This window comes from Merops nubicus, unplaced genomic scaffold (assembly GCF_000691845.1).
Source record: "Merops nubicus isolate BGI_N331 unplaced genomic scaffold, ASM69184v1 scaffold12871, whole genome shotgun sequence".
Taxonomy (NCBI): domain Eukaryota; kingdom Metazoa; phylum Chordata; class Aves; order Coraciiformes; family Meropidae; genus Merops; species Merops nubicus.
Window position 1 is genome coordinate 9,862 of NW_008587645.1, and position 15,402 is coordinate 25,263.

Genomic DNA, 15,402 nt, shown 5'->3' on the forward strand with positions numbered 1-15,402 from the left:
AGCAAACACAAACGTTTGAATATGTGTTCTTTTCTCTCAAGTGTATTAATTTGGAAATTTTTTTTCAGGAAACATGTGCTGTCTTGCTGGAGCAGTGTCTGCAATGTGTAGAATCTAAATTTTCAAACAACACAACAGATGAAGCTACTGGAAACATGACTGTTGGCTTCGCCCCTCTCTATCCACCCTCTTCCCCCGTGCTTTCCAGCTTGGGCCTAGTGATTGATGGAAGGACTCTAGCTTATGCCCTGGACCCTACACTAGAAGATAAGTTTCTTGCACTGGCCAAGCGATGCCGTTCAGTATTGTGTTGTCGCTCTACCCCACTCCAAAAGAGCATGGTTGTGAAACTGGTCAGAGACAAGCTCAAAGCAATGACCTTGGCAATAGGTAAATATCTCCATTTAAACTAGTCTTCCTTGATGTGTGCTGTGCCTTGAGAATTTTGGTTTGTTCAACTTGCAATAGGACCCTTCCAGCTGCCTCACAACTCAAATAGCCTTGCAGTTTTGTCTGAAAATGGTGCACAACTCCAACTTATGTACTCTAACGTATTTATTCAAAGCCAAGATACAACGCTGGTGTAATATTTGAGACTTATTCCTACAGAAATTAGGTAATTGGGACCCAGGTATGTTAGGAGGTTCTGACATGTCTGAACACAGCTGTGAAGAGCTGGGTTGGCTGATGCTGTGCAGAACACCATTTTGTAGTCCGTACATTACACAAAACAACATCAGGTTCAGTGTTGTATCATCCAATCATGTTTAAACTCAGCATTCTGCATTTTTCATCACAAGTCAGCCATACAGCATAGGATATGAGTTGGCCTTGTCAGAACAGAGAATGGATTCATGATTGGTGTCGTGCCAACACTTATGCTTCTTCCCAGCTAATCACTCAGTTGGCAAAGGGGAGATTTTGTCAGTCACCCTGCTTTAAATCTGGCAGCATCTTCCATGTTTGCGTGGTTTTTACATAAGAAAAATCAGCCAGCTCTTCCTTCCTTTTCTCAAGTTCAGGCTTGTGTTGCATTAGAAGATAGGATTGGAGTGTATATGGTCACAAACACACTCGCCTTCCTCTGCACATGTTGGTTAATCGTAGCAGCAACACATGTGGATTGGACCTACCCGTGGGAAGCCCTCGGTACATATAATAATTGCCAGACTCATGTGACTTCCAAATCACCAAGTGTGTGCTGATTATAATAAACCTCAGGCTCATTGTGTTATATGTAGCTCAAATATGCCTTCCTCATACTGAATCTATATCTTTGGCTGACTGACTATAGACATAACCATTTGCATGTGTTGTCAGAAACTTCTTGAATTATCCAGAATGCTTAAAAACAGTAGTGGAGACTGGGCAGCTTGTGTTTTCATTCTCTCTGGGCATCTTGAGCCTGTGAGTTCAACCCAAGCTCCTGCTCTGGCCTAAAAGCCTAGCTGTATACATCCTCCCTTTTAACCAATATGAGCTAACTTGGGCTTGTGTCACAAAGACATCAGCTTTCTCAGGTGAGCAGATACCATGCTTCTATGGGCCCACAGCAGGGAAACTGGAGTGAGATGTGAGCATACGCCTCAGCCAAACCAAGTGTCTTGTCATCAGCTAATACAGTTTCATTTTCCACTGGCACACTGGCTGTATATTTAAGAGGTTAAGAAGTAGATATATGTCCCACTCTGGTTTCCTTTCCGTAGCACCTATCTCTTGTGGTGTCATGATTGGAAGCAGAGCAAGAGATGATGACTGTGCAACCATTGCGGTTAAATCTATCTGTGATGGGTGTATTAAAGATATCAGACTGCTCAACTCAAGTCAAGAATTCATCTACTTTTTAACTTTAATGTATTTTGTGCTGCGTAGACGTTCTCACTGAAGTATTGGGAAGCTAATTCTCAGCCTTACAGTGTTCTAGTACTTGTGCAGTTCAGGCCAGATACTTGAATTTTAAGTCTTAACAAAAAGAGAGTGATTTGTTTCATTTTTACTTTTCTGTGATTAAAAAAAATAAAAAGTCTACAAAGATCAGAATGCCTTGACAGCTTTGCTGGGCTTTGTACCTTACATTCCAAAGATGGATCCTCTCCTACCCCACATCTCCCTTACAGTACTCAGCCAACACTTGGTAACAACTGATTTTGCTTTGCTTTGTTGCTGCTAACTGTTCCCAGACCACTAGTACCAATGAAACTGTATCTTGTCCTCTTTAGGTGATGGTGCTAATGATGTCAGCATGATCCAAGTGGCAGATGTTGGCGTGGGGATCTCTGGTCAAGAAGGCATGCAGGTAATGTTGCTCATTCACTGAAAAGCACTCCCATGAAAGGGTGAAATAGGCACTTCCCATGTGTCAGCTTGACCAAGGTGCCTTTGGGTAGCCAGCAGAAATAAAGGAAAAGCAGCAAGTTGTGCTCAGGAGTGACAGTTCTGTATCACAAGGGTGCTTTCAGCTTGAGATAGAGCTTGTGTTTGTTCTCAGATCTCTTGTCTCAGAGTTTAAACATGCTAGTTACCTTCTTAGAAAAGTCAACTTAGTAGATCCCTCTAAGCAATATATTTTAAGAAATCATTTATTAAGTACTGGTTTAAAGGAGGAAAAAAGCTCAGATCCGCATTATTTGGGAAATAAAGGTTCACCTTATTCTGGCTTTTGTTATCCTCTCTCCTGTATTGGTTGGGGATACTTCTCCTGTGGAGTAGCTGCACAAGCCCATCCAGCTGATGCAGCTTATTTGCGTGCTGTGGCAGTGACCCTTAGCCCACCCACACATCTTGCTCACTCAGCCTATTCAAACAGCAGAACAGTGAAGAAAGAGAAAATTGGAGCCACTTGCAGAACCACTGCTCCCTACACACTATTCCAAGTCTTGGTTTTCTCCCCATTTCCTGCCACAGGGAACAGCAAGATAAGGGAGCTTGCCCTGTAGTCTTTTGGATGTGTTCAGCCTGTGATTACTGTATTTTCCACTGTGTAAGAGGCACTTCTCCCATCCCCAGAAGGGAGGATGTACATGTATAGCAGGACAGTTCAGCTGCAGTGTTAGAACGTGGCAGCAAGACACAGAGAATGAGGAAGGTACCTCATTTCCACAACCTACCTTGTATCTGGGCTGGCTGCAGGCTGACTGCATGAGAAAATATGAGTAGCTGAGTATATGTCAAACTGCTCTTCAGAGAAGATGGGAAGTTTTTACATTCTGAGGACCTGGGAAAATGAGCATGCTCTTTAACTTAGTTATCAGTGGGTGGTTTTCTGACCTATATTGCATTTTTTGCAACACTGGCTGGATGTTTTGCTCAAAAGGGAAGAAATTCCTCCTTCACACAGTGTGCAGGTTGGCTAGAGAATTTTATTTCCTGGGATTTCATGGATGCTGTTATTTTTTTTGGCCAACTCACAAATTTGTGAAACAAAAATTTATCTGAGCTATGAACTTGGATGTCCACCCTATGCATTTTCTGACATGCAGACCACCAGGACCACACTCTGGAGAAAAGTCAGTCGATGTTTTTTGTATTTATTCATATACTCTTCCAAAGGCATCCTCTTTTGGCCATTGTTGGAGGCTGGATACTAGGGAAGATGGGCTTCAGCCTGACCTAGCAGAGCTGTTACAATTGTCACTTCTTGTGATCGTCCAATGGGTTCAGTCAAAATAATCTCTGGGACAAATAGATGTCCATCAGCACTCTTCAAACAGACAGATTTCAGGCCAGCAAGCTATTAAAAATGCTTCTCCAAACATGTTAGCAGGTGTAAATTAGGCTGGAAAAAAGCTACCACAAAAAAAATATTCAGATATTCATTGTGAATCCTGGCCATACACCTTATGAGTCTGACTGATGGCCAGAGGGGCAGGAGAAGATAAAGTCTTGGATTAAGCTGATACCAAGTATATTTGTTATTCTACAGCCTTGAACAGGGTCTGAGAGCTTTGCACAACTTCTGCAGTATCACTGAAGGCAGTCCAGACTCCAGAGAACCCAGAGGAAACTGGTTTTATGGGGTACCCTCCAAGCCTATCAATTCAAAAAAGTCTGCCCCAAACTCCATCTCTTACAAACTTATCAGCTCCTATCATCTGTGTATTAATTCAGATCACTTCTTTTTTCCTAATGCAGACATACAGTGCTCATAACATTTTTTTTTACTCCTTTCCCCCTTATGCCACTCTCAGTTGAGCTCATACACTTACAATAACTAGTCCTCAAATGCCCCTGGCTTTTGCAGTGCTTTCAAATCTGAAAGCTATTTGCTCATTAACCCATTAAACTACCTGTTTTTTTCTAAAGGAAAGTCAACAGAGTGGAAAATGTTTATAGATCCCTTCCTTTACTGCAAGGTCCTAAGGAACCATGCAGGCCTCTTTACTATAAACAACTGTCAGAATCTTACACATGCAGGGACTCAGAAGGCATTGGGCATTTAGATGTCTAAACCAGCAATACTCTCTGATTTATTTTCTTTCCACATTCTATGGAAGCATGTGGAGCATGAATCACTTTTTCCTGTGAAAAAGCTGGAAGAAAAAATAAAAATGTGAAAATCAAGGGGATATTTTGAGACGAGATAAACATGCAAATGTATTTGGATAACACTGTCTTCTTCACTACGTTCCTCACTGTAATCAAAATGGAATAAAAAAGAAAAACACTCCGACACTTCTCACAATGTGTTGTGAAGTTCTGTTTAGAAGCACAAATGAAAAGAAGCAAATGGCTTTGTTTTAACATTGCAATAGGCTGAGATGAGGCTGAAATGGAGTGGGGGACAGGGAAGGAGACCCAGCACATCTCTGTTCTCCTCAGACTGCAAGACATCTGTATGTCCACAAACCAAATCAGGTTGTTCTGTGCAGGGAGGTTATAGCAAGTGTATCTCAGTACCTGAGAAATCTCAGGATGTGTCAACATATTAAAAAATGTCCCAGTGCTCATATACATCTCCTGCTTAATTTACAAGGCATTATTATACCTTCTCTTGCATACTGTTTTAGAGTTCATTTTAATAGCTTGTACAAGCACTTGCTTAGGAAAATTGAGCCCTTCGGATGATTTACCCAGAAAGGGGTTTGGGAAGAAATTAAATGAAAGATGTCTCTCATTTAAAAATACAGCCAAAATATACCCTGTGGAGTGTGAGAAGACATTGCTCCTTTGGAGGTTTTCACCTTTCTTCATGCTTTTGCTGAGCAGTGAGAAGAAAGGTGATACCAAAATAGAAAATGAAATGTAAAATAGCATTAAATGCAATCTTAGTGTGATCCTAGGGATAAGGAAAATCGTGAAACAACTGTGATGACACCATCATTTACAAGGTCTCATCTAGATATACCGTACCCTGAATTTTAGTCAGAATTAGAGAGAAACTGGGTGATTCATTTTGTCAGTATGATCTGGCAGTCTGCACAGTGCCAGAGGAGTCTCATCTAATGTGAGTTTTTCACAGATAGTTTTAGAAAACTTGCAATTTGAAAAATCCCCCAACATACTGATACCTCAGGACAGCCGGGGAAACTTGATAAGCCGGAATTGCAAATGTAATTAAAACTAATGTTTTTCTTGTTTTGTCTTTTAAAGTCCAGTAATTATGATGCAGCCACTTAATTGTGCTTTTCTTATTTTATTCTCTGGAAATCCATTTTGCGCTGTAAGTACCCCATAGTTCTTACAGAGGAGGATGTTACAGCCACAGAGATGTTCACACGCAGGCCCTGAGCCTTCAAGCTCATGCAGCTGCAACTACCAGCCATCCTCCCACCTCTCACTTCTTGCTGCTACTTAACACCATCTGTAAGGTGGACTGCCATCTCCTCTGGGTGAGGACCAGGTCGCCTTGTATGGGCTGCCAGGCTGGCTCACGGGTGTTCCAAACCAGTGCAGCAGTAGCTGCAGTTCAGATGCGCTGTAATTGATTTCATTCTTCATCAGTACCGCTCCCATTGGCTGTTTGAGAAGGTGACCAGATGCACTGCTGGGGTTGAAAGTGGTGCTTTACAATAATGATTCCACCTTTTCTTTCCTTAAAGGCGGTGATGGCAAGCGACTTTGCAATCCCCAGGTTCCGGCATTTGGAGAAGCTTTTGCTTGTCCATGGCCACTGGTGTTATTCCCGACTCGCCAACATGGTGCTGTATTTCTTCTACAAAAATGCAGTAAGTGTTTGACTTGGCAGCTTCATGCCACTACATGCTTCCAGAGTTTATTTTGTGCGAAGTGAGCATTAGGTCAGTCTTCAAATGGTTTATAAATAGGCTGCAAAGACATTTGCAGAGTTGAAAGACAGCTGGCTGCCATTTGCACAAATACAAGACCCACTCCGTGACAGCTACAGTGTGCTGCTGAATGTGCAAATTAGGTAACAGAAGTAACAAGCACTGCTTGAGAAAAGTTTCTTTATGGAGCAATTTTGCAGAGTTTAGTTGGCTAGACACAGGCATCTTTAATGCCAAAGCCATCCAGCGTTGGTCCAAAGTAGCAGTTCAGTGTGTTTTCTCTTCCTGACCCTATCTCATCATTGCTTATGAATCACTGTACATATTCCCTAGTGACTGGAGATGATTTGAGTCCTCTCTGTGTCTCAGATGCAGAGATTGAGAAGGTTGTTTCTTGGTTTGTCTTAATCCCAAGTGACCAAAAGAGTTCATCAGAAAGGAATCACACTGTGGTAAAGAACAGACTGCAGTTCTGCATTTCCTCCCTGGTGTATGAAACAGGAGTTAGTCCAGTACTGGGCACTAGGCCAGGAGCAGCGTGACTCCTTGGCCCTCACAAAGGCCCTTTGCGTTGATCTTGGAGTACAAAGATGATTGATTGAAAACAGCCTAACAAGACAACCAAGAATTCCATCCCACTGGGTGGGAGTCCCTGGCAGGCACACGGATCTGCTCACTTTTAACACCTACAGATCACTTTGGGAGCAAGGGGTATGAAGGAGCAGGAAACAGAGGAGGGCTGGAGCTCTCAGGCCTCTCTGCTTCAGAGGGCAATGTGTGAACTGTAAGAAAGAGAGTGCATTTTATCCTCAATGTCAGAAGAAAAGGTAGCTCTCAATTTTGTAAAAATCGCTTTCCAAATTAAATCTAATCCTCAATTATTTTAATCCTTGGCAACTTTTTAATACAAATTCCTCTTAGTTTGGCTAATCTCCATCTGATCTCAATCTGAAGGTAGGTAATTTATCAGGGGAAGACCATCATGTGCTCAAAGTTTTGAACTTCATAGGAACACCTAAGAGAGCGAAAGAATAAAGCATCTTTGTGCTAACACAATCACGTTAAAATACCTCCTGTGATCTGATCAGAAGCTGCATGCAAGCACCCTTCCAGATTCAAAAGAAAGAAGAGACTTGGACGGTGTGAACTGCTGCCTGAGTCTGAAACAGAAAGCAGATTTTGATAATGCTGCACTGAATGCGGAGCCACCTGTTGAAGCACAACAGTGAAATAGGTGCTGATGTTCCCATGTGTGAGTTTTAAGGCTTGATCCCAAATGGTGTTGAAAGTCTGTACTTTCCCCAGTGCTGTACATTTCAAGATACCCTTTTGCTTGACAAATACAAATTCTGAACTTCCAAGAAGTGCATGCAGAGCCATCTCACATTAAAATAAAATAATAATAATAACTATACACCTAAGACATTCCAGCAGTCAGCAGCCAGAGATGTTGTTTGCACATATGCATTTTTGTTCAGCTCATATAAAGTCTTCCATTTCCTTTAGTACAACTCCTTTTGATTACGAATGTTATTTCTCATGCCGTTTTTAGTAAGACATGTTCAGAAGCTGCTGCCTAAGGCTAGAATATAACTGAAGAAATCTCTTTGTGTTGGCTCTGCTTTGGCAGCCTTGAGAGCTTTCTGAGCAATACTTGTTGCTAGTGACTCTAAAACTGTAGTGGGGTATCCAGTATATAGACATCAATATGTCTGACACCATACCTGCCCTTAAGGACAGAATATTCAAAAATGAATGGTGTGAGCACCTGATCCTTTTGCAAGGAGACTGTTCTGGATGATTCTCCACAGCGAGTCACAATAGCTATCTTCTGCAAGTTTTCTGTTTCCTCAAGTGCTTCTTTCCCCTATTTGCTCATATGAAATTTTCCATTCTCCACTAGAATATAACTCAAAGTTTAAACTCCGAAGTGCTGCAAAAGCCATTTGGAAACTCAGATGGCTTATCCAAGAAGATGTTTGGCTTAGTGGAGATAATAAAAATACAATATATAATATATATTTTTTTTTATATATAGAGAGAGTGAAATATAAACTAAAACAGGATTTCTAGAAATATCTGAGTTTAATGAAAAGGAATTTAATGTAAACAAAATTCTACCTTCACAAGTATGCACTGCTTCATTCCCTTTATACATTATCTCTGCAAGACACAGATATTTTCTGACATATACTTCATTCACTGAGAAATTCTGTCTGGGACCACATTTGTAAAACAGTCTCATCTAGGGAAAAAAAGGAAACCTATTTTGTGTAAAATCTAATTCAACTTTTATGTAAATTTATTTTTACTTTTTCAGGAGGGTAATGCACAGAAGCAAGAGGGAACATTATATCTGAAATTAAATAAAACACTTGTTTAACTCAAAATAAAATTTCAGGGGAAAAAATCTGATTTAAGCTTGGTTACAGAAATGTAATTTATTTGTACAGCTTTCTTTGACAGCACTGCTGAGATCCATGCTCAAGATGGTAGGAAAATTTTCAGCTGGCTGTATTTTCATAATTTTTTTTCAGAGCCAAACTGTTTCCAAGACAGGTTAATTTTAGCAAGGCCCTAGAGAGGTAAGTTTCTTGGATCTTGGATTAGCTGTTTATTTCAGATGAGTGAAAGAAAAGTATCTAAATTCACATAGTTATTGCAATTCCATTTTGAGAAAAGGCTCAGGAATTTTGGACATGGAAAGAAAATAAATTTCAAAATCTGTTCAGCCAGCCAACTGTACTGAAGAGGGCAAGGCTCTGGTAACTCAGTCTTGTTTTGGCCAGAGGAAGATACTTTTCCTGAAATGTGTTTACAGAAACATTTCTAGACATGATCCTTAAAAAAATAGTACCATTTAACTTTTAATAGGTTAGTTAATAGCATGGGCTCACAAATAGATGTATGTTGCTACTGATACACAAGACACTTCAACACTGTGTGCAAACATTGCCTGACAATAGACACAATATATAGACATAGACATAGACATTTGCATACAGCAGGACCCTTTTATTCTGTGGCCATTCCCCTTCACAAGACAGGCTCACTCTCCTTATAGCAGTTTTCACTGACTAAGCAATTCATAGCTTTTTTTTCCTCCTGTGTTTAAATTTCAACCACATTTTGGCATACAGGTAGAGCAGATCTATATTTTCCTCCTTAGATCTAAAAATGATGAAGGGTTAACATACTCCAGCTGGCTGATAGCTTTTGAGAACAGAGTACAAAACTAAGAGGAAGTGAAAGGAGAGGTCGTGTCATTTCCCTCCATGATTAAAATGGGGAAAACCCTCAAGGGACAGTTGCCAAGGGTTTTCTGATTTTCTTCCATTTAATCTTAATCACTTTATAAAGAGTAATAAAAATTGCAGTTTTAGGAGGACCAAGCCTGGCAATTTATTTCCTTCCCCAGAAACTGCCTGTCTTATTCTAGGCCTCAAATCCCCACTCACCAGGTGACATCAGCACCTCTCCTGAGCCCTAAAAACCTCTGGGTTCTCTGTGTTGCAGAGATTATAGAAGAAAGCAGTTGTGTGGTTTGTCCCTTTTTACATGATTCCAACCCAACTACCATGAACTGCAGCTGTGTGTGCACCTGATTTCTTTATACAGCTGATGAGTAAGGAGACTGAGGAATCTTTACAGCACTGCTAATTTGCTGAATTTCAGAGTACAGAGATAGGGTAGTTAAGATGACTGTTAGATTTTACAGTTGCACCTCCCTTGCTGCTGCCAGTCTCATGTTGATATTGCAAAAAAGCTCTGCATTTATCTATTGTGGACCAGCAGAGCCTCCCAAAACTTCTCAAGCCAGCAGAGGATGTTATGGAAATGCTCATTCTTACAACAGTAATGTAAGTGCTGTGAGATCAGTATTCATACACCTAGAGGTCTGTGTTAGTTGGGAGAGCTTTTTATGGTTTATTAAATTGCACCCCAGTTTCACTTGAACTGAGAGTGAATTTTGTGTGCAGTCATCCCTGACGCTCGAGATCTGAGGTTCAGGTGTGCCCAGTGTGTGCAGCCTAACTTACGTGTTCGGGCGTCGGGAATCGCCAGTTAAGGTCGAGGTAGCCTTAGAAGGGTTGCTCACGTGCTCAGCCTTCACAGGTCAGTCATTGCAGAACTGGGATCAGAATGCTTTCCGAACACAGTGAGATGATGATGATCTTGCTTTTCTTGTCATATTTACAGCATTACTCATTCTGTTTCAGATGTTTGTGGCCCTTCTCTTCTGGTACCAGTTCTACTGTGGGTTCTCTGGCTCATCAATGGTTGATCAGTGGTATCTCATCTTCTTTAATTTACTCTTCTCTTCTCTTCCACAACTGATTACTGGTGTGCTGGATAAGGACGTGCCAGCTGAAGTGTTAATTGCTGTACCTCAGCTTTATAAAAGCGGCCAGAATATGGAGGTAAAAAACTTCTTGCTTTTTGTGATTTTTTTTCCTGAACATCTTTAGTTTCAGCTGAAAACCAGCCCTGCTCCCAAAGAGTAGATGGCTGACAAAAACAGTCTGAGAAGTCACTGTTATTATTTCATGGTATTTCTCATCTGAGTCAAATTATCTAAATGCCAAAAGTGTATTTAAAACAAAGAAAAAAACAAACAACAACAAAAAAAATTTTAAAAAAAGGGAAAAAAAAAAAAAACACCAGCTATATTTTGAAATATGCAGCAAGAGGGAAGCTGGATGCTTTCAGTCAGCCTAAGCTGAACACCTCCCTCATGGTCGAGGCTCACAATAACCACAAAAATAACACAGATTATACCTTATAGACTAGTGCAGACTTCCACAGAATAACCTCACATTATACTCAAAACTTAAGTCCCCAGCCTTTTGCAGTCAGAAGAGAATGATGGCTTTAGGAGTAAGCAGAGAGGTTGATAGACTTTGGCTCTGAGGGAGGTAGTCACCAGCAGATGACAGATTCAGCTGAAATATGTGGTGAAAACACCTTGTCCCTATCTACTTGAACTGTTCAGTGAAAACAGAAGGAATTGCAGGAGGGATTCAAGCCAAACAATTTCTGCTTATTACAGCTACAGGGTACTGTGGGAGAACCTTTCTGCTTGGCAGAACTCTACATATTGAGACATTGATTCCAAGGCAAAAGCCTTTCATAAAAGTGTCTGACATTGGGCATTCTGAGAGGAGACAGTGAGTGGTTTTTGTCTCTTAATTTACCTGCATATGGTATCCTACACATCCAGGGATACTGCTAGACACTGTCCTGAAATGATGGAAGGAGAAATTTAGTGCAACTTATTTTTAGTGCTTTATTCCAAATCCTCTCTCTTTCACCCAGCTCTTGTTTTCCATTTATTACATCTCTTCTGTTCTAGTGAACTGCGCTTTAAAGATCTGTAACATTAGTACCTTCCTTTCTTGCATGTTTTTAAGGTGATAGAAATCTTGTAATGGCTTAAGCTTTTTGGGAAGTTGTGTCAGGCTGTCTTCCTCTGCCAAGCTGAGGAGGGAAGTCTCCCAGGTTCACAGTGCAGTTACTTCTCATAGGCAAGCCCAGGGACCATTCTAAGTTTGCCTAAGGACTAGTGAGCATTTTCTCTGAGTAGTTACCTAAAAAGGCATTTTAACAACTTGCTTCTAGTAGGATCTCTTTCAAAAAGATATCACCAGTTCAAGGCCTATGGAATTATACAATAATTTAGCTGGGTTTGGAGGCCATCTGATCCTGACACCTGATCTATAGAATTATAGAACAATAATATAACATCATTGTTGTGGGTCTTTTCAAAGTATGTGTGAATTTTCTGTTTTCTCTCTTGTGAATAAATACCCTGCGCTTGTACATATGTGATGTAAAACACATTTACTCATGTGCTTACACCTCAGAGAGCTCCTCCTGAAATCAGTGGTTTAACTGTAGTGCATAAAGTTGGGCAGCTTCATGAATATTTGCTGGCCTGGGTGTCAGATTGAAATTATGTCCTCTGCCAGGGGAAAAAAAAAAAAAAGAAGAAGCAGAGGAGTCTCCTCCCAGAAGAGAGTTACTTGCAGGTAGACTCTTCATACTTCATCCTCAGGGGTATCTTACCAAATGGCAAAGCTGTGATGCTGTCTCCACAAGCCCTTAAAAGTACCCATTGAAATATTCCCCTCAAAATATCCCAGCAAATGCATTTTTCATTAGACTCTGATTTTCTTTATTTCTTTTATGCCACAGGAGTACCAACCACATATGTTTTGGATGAACATGATTGATGCTATGTATCAAAGCCTGGTTTGCTTCTTTATCCCCTATTTCGTAAGTGGTCTAAGCCATTGTATTTCAAGCACTTTGATTAAAACTGGCAACACAGCTTGGGCTAAAATCTGTCTCCCTCTTTACAGACTTACTATGACTCTGAGGTGGATGTCTTCTCCTGGGGAACTCCCATCACCACAATAGCTCTTTTCACCATCATACTACATTTGGCTATTGAAACCAAAACTTGGGTAAGGTACTCACAGCCTACATAGGAACTCAGTGGCATATGCATAATTCTTTGCTTAGTGCCATTCTTCGAAGCCAGAAGATGGTTGTTTCATTCCCTCAGCACATTCTATTTTTAGCAAGCATTTCAAGCAAACATGAAAAAGGTTTCAAACTGTGATCTGCGAACATCTTTGTACTGTTCTATCTATAATAAGAATTTTTCCAAATACAAGGCTCTGGACTCTTTGCTCTGCATGAATTTGGCTTCAGAAATGACGAAGTTTTAATTTTTTTATTTTGTGCTTTTTTTCTAGACTTTTCTCCACTGGTCGTCTTGCATCTTCAGTATCCTTTTGTTCTTCTTTGTGGCTCTGGTTTACAATGCTTCCTGCCCGGTTTGCCATCCTCCATCCAACCCCTACTGGACTATGGAAAGGCTGATGGGTGACCCTATGTTCTATTTCACGTGCATTATATCACCAGTCGTTGCATTGCTGCCCAGGTATTGTATCTTCCCTGATATCTTTTCTCATATATGAAAGCACTTTATGCTTGTGATCAGGAGGGCAAGAAACATTTCTCTTTCCACTCCCCCTCTTTCTTTCTGCCTTACCAGCCAAGTCAATATTTTTCTGTGGCTGATTATATGAAGTCAGGTTGTCTAACCTCTTCTGTGCTCCTGACCACAGGAACAGGCCACAGCTCCTGGCCATAGACCACAGGAGTGGGATAATTGTACACTGTTGGTCAAACCTCCTGACCATGGAGAGATTTGCTGCCCTGTGAGGTTTTCCGTGATACTTCCAGATGCAATTCATCCTCCCATAACATGCCCAGTACAGAAATTCTAGTAGTATGTTGTGGACTTACTTGCCTGTATATGGATGTAGGAGTCTGCTTTGCAGACTGGTCCCCATTGCCTTTGATTCCTCATCAGGAGAGATGAAAGGCTGTGTGTAATCACAAAGTGGATCACTGGCTAAAGGCACAGATTCATTATGCTGCTTGTTATTAATCAAAATATTAGCACAGCATTGAGAGCTTTTCATCTGCAAGCTTTCTTGTGTCAAGCAAGAGCAGCACCTACATTTTTTCTGTGTTGTACTTTTCCACATTTTCTCTTAATGATGCCTTGGATATTTCCTTCTTTCAGTTCTGTTCACGTGCACGTTCTCCTCCTGCAGATTTCTGTACAGAACCCTCCAGGGAACGCTGTTCCCCACCCAGCTTCAGCTCGGGCGCCAGCTGAGTAGACTGTCCCCAGAGATGCGCACCCAGCTTCTGACCAAGTTGAATGTAAAGGAAGCAACACATCAGACACAGCCCTTTGCAAACAGCTCCTCCCCAAGCCTCGGCCCAAACCCTAATGATTGTTACAAGGCTTATAACCAAAGCACACCTTTGCCAGCATCTCCTCAAGCAAGCGAGTCACTTTTCCAAGAGCACACGAAGGCAGAACATACCAGAGGTCAGACTGTGGCTGCCTCTCCCCAGGGTGCTGTGTTGTATGGGGAAAACAAACGCCCCCCATCAGCAAGTAGTCTGGAAAGGTCCGTGGGATTTCATGAAGTTAGACACAGCACTTCAGAGATGGAGTCACTGCCTGTGGGAGCAACATTCCCCTGGAGCTCAGCGGTCGACCAAACAGACTTCAGTTTGTTGAAGTGGATCACGTCAACTCCGCTGTTCAGCCGCATCGGGGCTGTGTTACAGGTGGCACCAAGCAGTTTACAGAGCGAAACACAGGACAGTATGTGTGTGCTTGGCTCCTCTTTGCATGTGGACTTCGAAGGCTTGAAAGAACAGAGCTCAAATGACTTGCAGGACAAAATGAAAGGGATGCCAGCTGATCATTGTAAAAGTGACAATTGTGAGACCACCTTTTTATGACATGGGCCTTAAATATATTTATATCTTTTCTATTTGCACACATTTATAGTGAGATTACTCTATTTGTTTCCAAAGATGAAACAGAAAATCAAAGGTACAGATTGATTATTTAAGAATGTTTAAATACAGTATATTGAAACAAGAGCTTTAAATATAAAAGGAAACACTTGAAAGTTCCATTTATATTGTTTTATTTTTTCATCTCATTTTGTAAGGAAATGCCATCTCTTCATTTTTCAGAGGCTTCTCTTTTATTCTGACACATACTGTAAAAGCAAAGGACCTAGCTACTACCATATTCAAATGGATTAGATTCAGCAACAATTACTGATATCATTATAGGCCATTGAGTAATCAAGGAGGAAAACCATGATAATAAATAGGCACTGTATTTCATCCATCAGCTGCTTGCCAGGGTATTTTGTCACTGGAGCAAACCATTAGGCAAGACTATCGAATTGTTATACACCTCTCTGTAAATGTTAACAGTATCTTACCACCACATTAATAATACTGGTATTTTATAAGTGACACCACATTTTGATGTTGCAGCCATAGCATTTTATGTGTCATGATAAAGCAATAAATAAATGACCATCCATATTGCAAAGTGACTTCCCAGTCTGGCATTAATAGCAATTCAGCCCTTCCCTTGGAACAGCCAGCCACAGCCTTGGCTGTGGAGCGTGGCCACAGCCACGACTGTCCAGCTCCTGAAGAAAAGCAGTGGGGTGGGCAGCAGGCAGGGTGGAGTTCTGTTAGGCACTGTCCCTATTGTTTCAGGCAGGCTAAATCAAGGCACTGGTGAGAGGAAGGGCCAGGCCAGCTGCAGGGCTGCACA

The 15,402-nt window shown here is 41.2% G+C and overlaps 1 protein-coding gene across 1 annotated transcript in view; it reads left to right on the forward strand.

Moving 5' to 3' along the window:
• Positions 1 to 15,171, forward strand: part of LOC103781289 (probable phospholipid-transporting ATPase VA) — a gene marked incomplete at its 5' end in the record, with an annotated part of 19,224 nt that extends 4,053 nt beyond the window's left edge. The window contains 8 exons of the mRNA XM_008948999.1: positions 69 to 390; positions 2,220 to 2,296; positions 6,039 to 6,164; positions 10,445 to 10,645; positions 12,420 to 12,500; positions 12,587 to 12,691; positions 12,986 to 13,173; positions 13,856 to 15,171. Of these exons, the coding sequence (XP_008947247.1) occupies positions 69 to 390; positions 2,220 to 2,296; positions 6,039 to 6,164; positions 10,445 to 10,645; positions 12,420 to 12,500; positions 12,587 to 12,691; positions 12,986 to 13,173; positions 13,856 to 14,561 (1,806 nt within the window). The remainder of the gene's footprint in view (positions 1 to 68; positions 391 to 2,219; positions 2,297 to 6,038; positions 6,165 to 10,444; positions 10,646 to 12,419; positions 12,501 to 12,586; positions 12,692 to 12,985; positions 13,174 to 13,855) is intronic.
• Between the last annotated feature and the right edge of the window lie 231 nt (positions 15,172 to 15,402).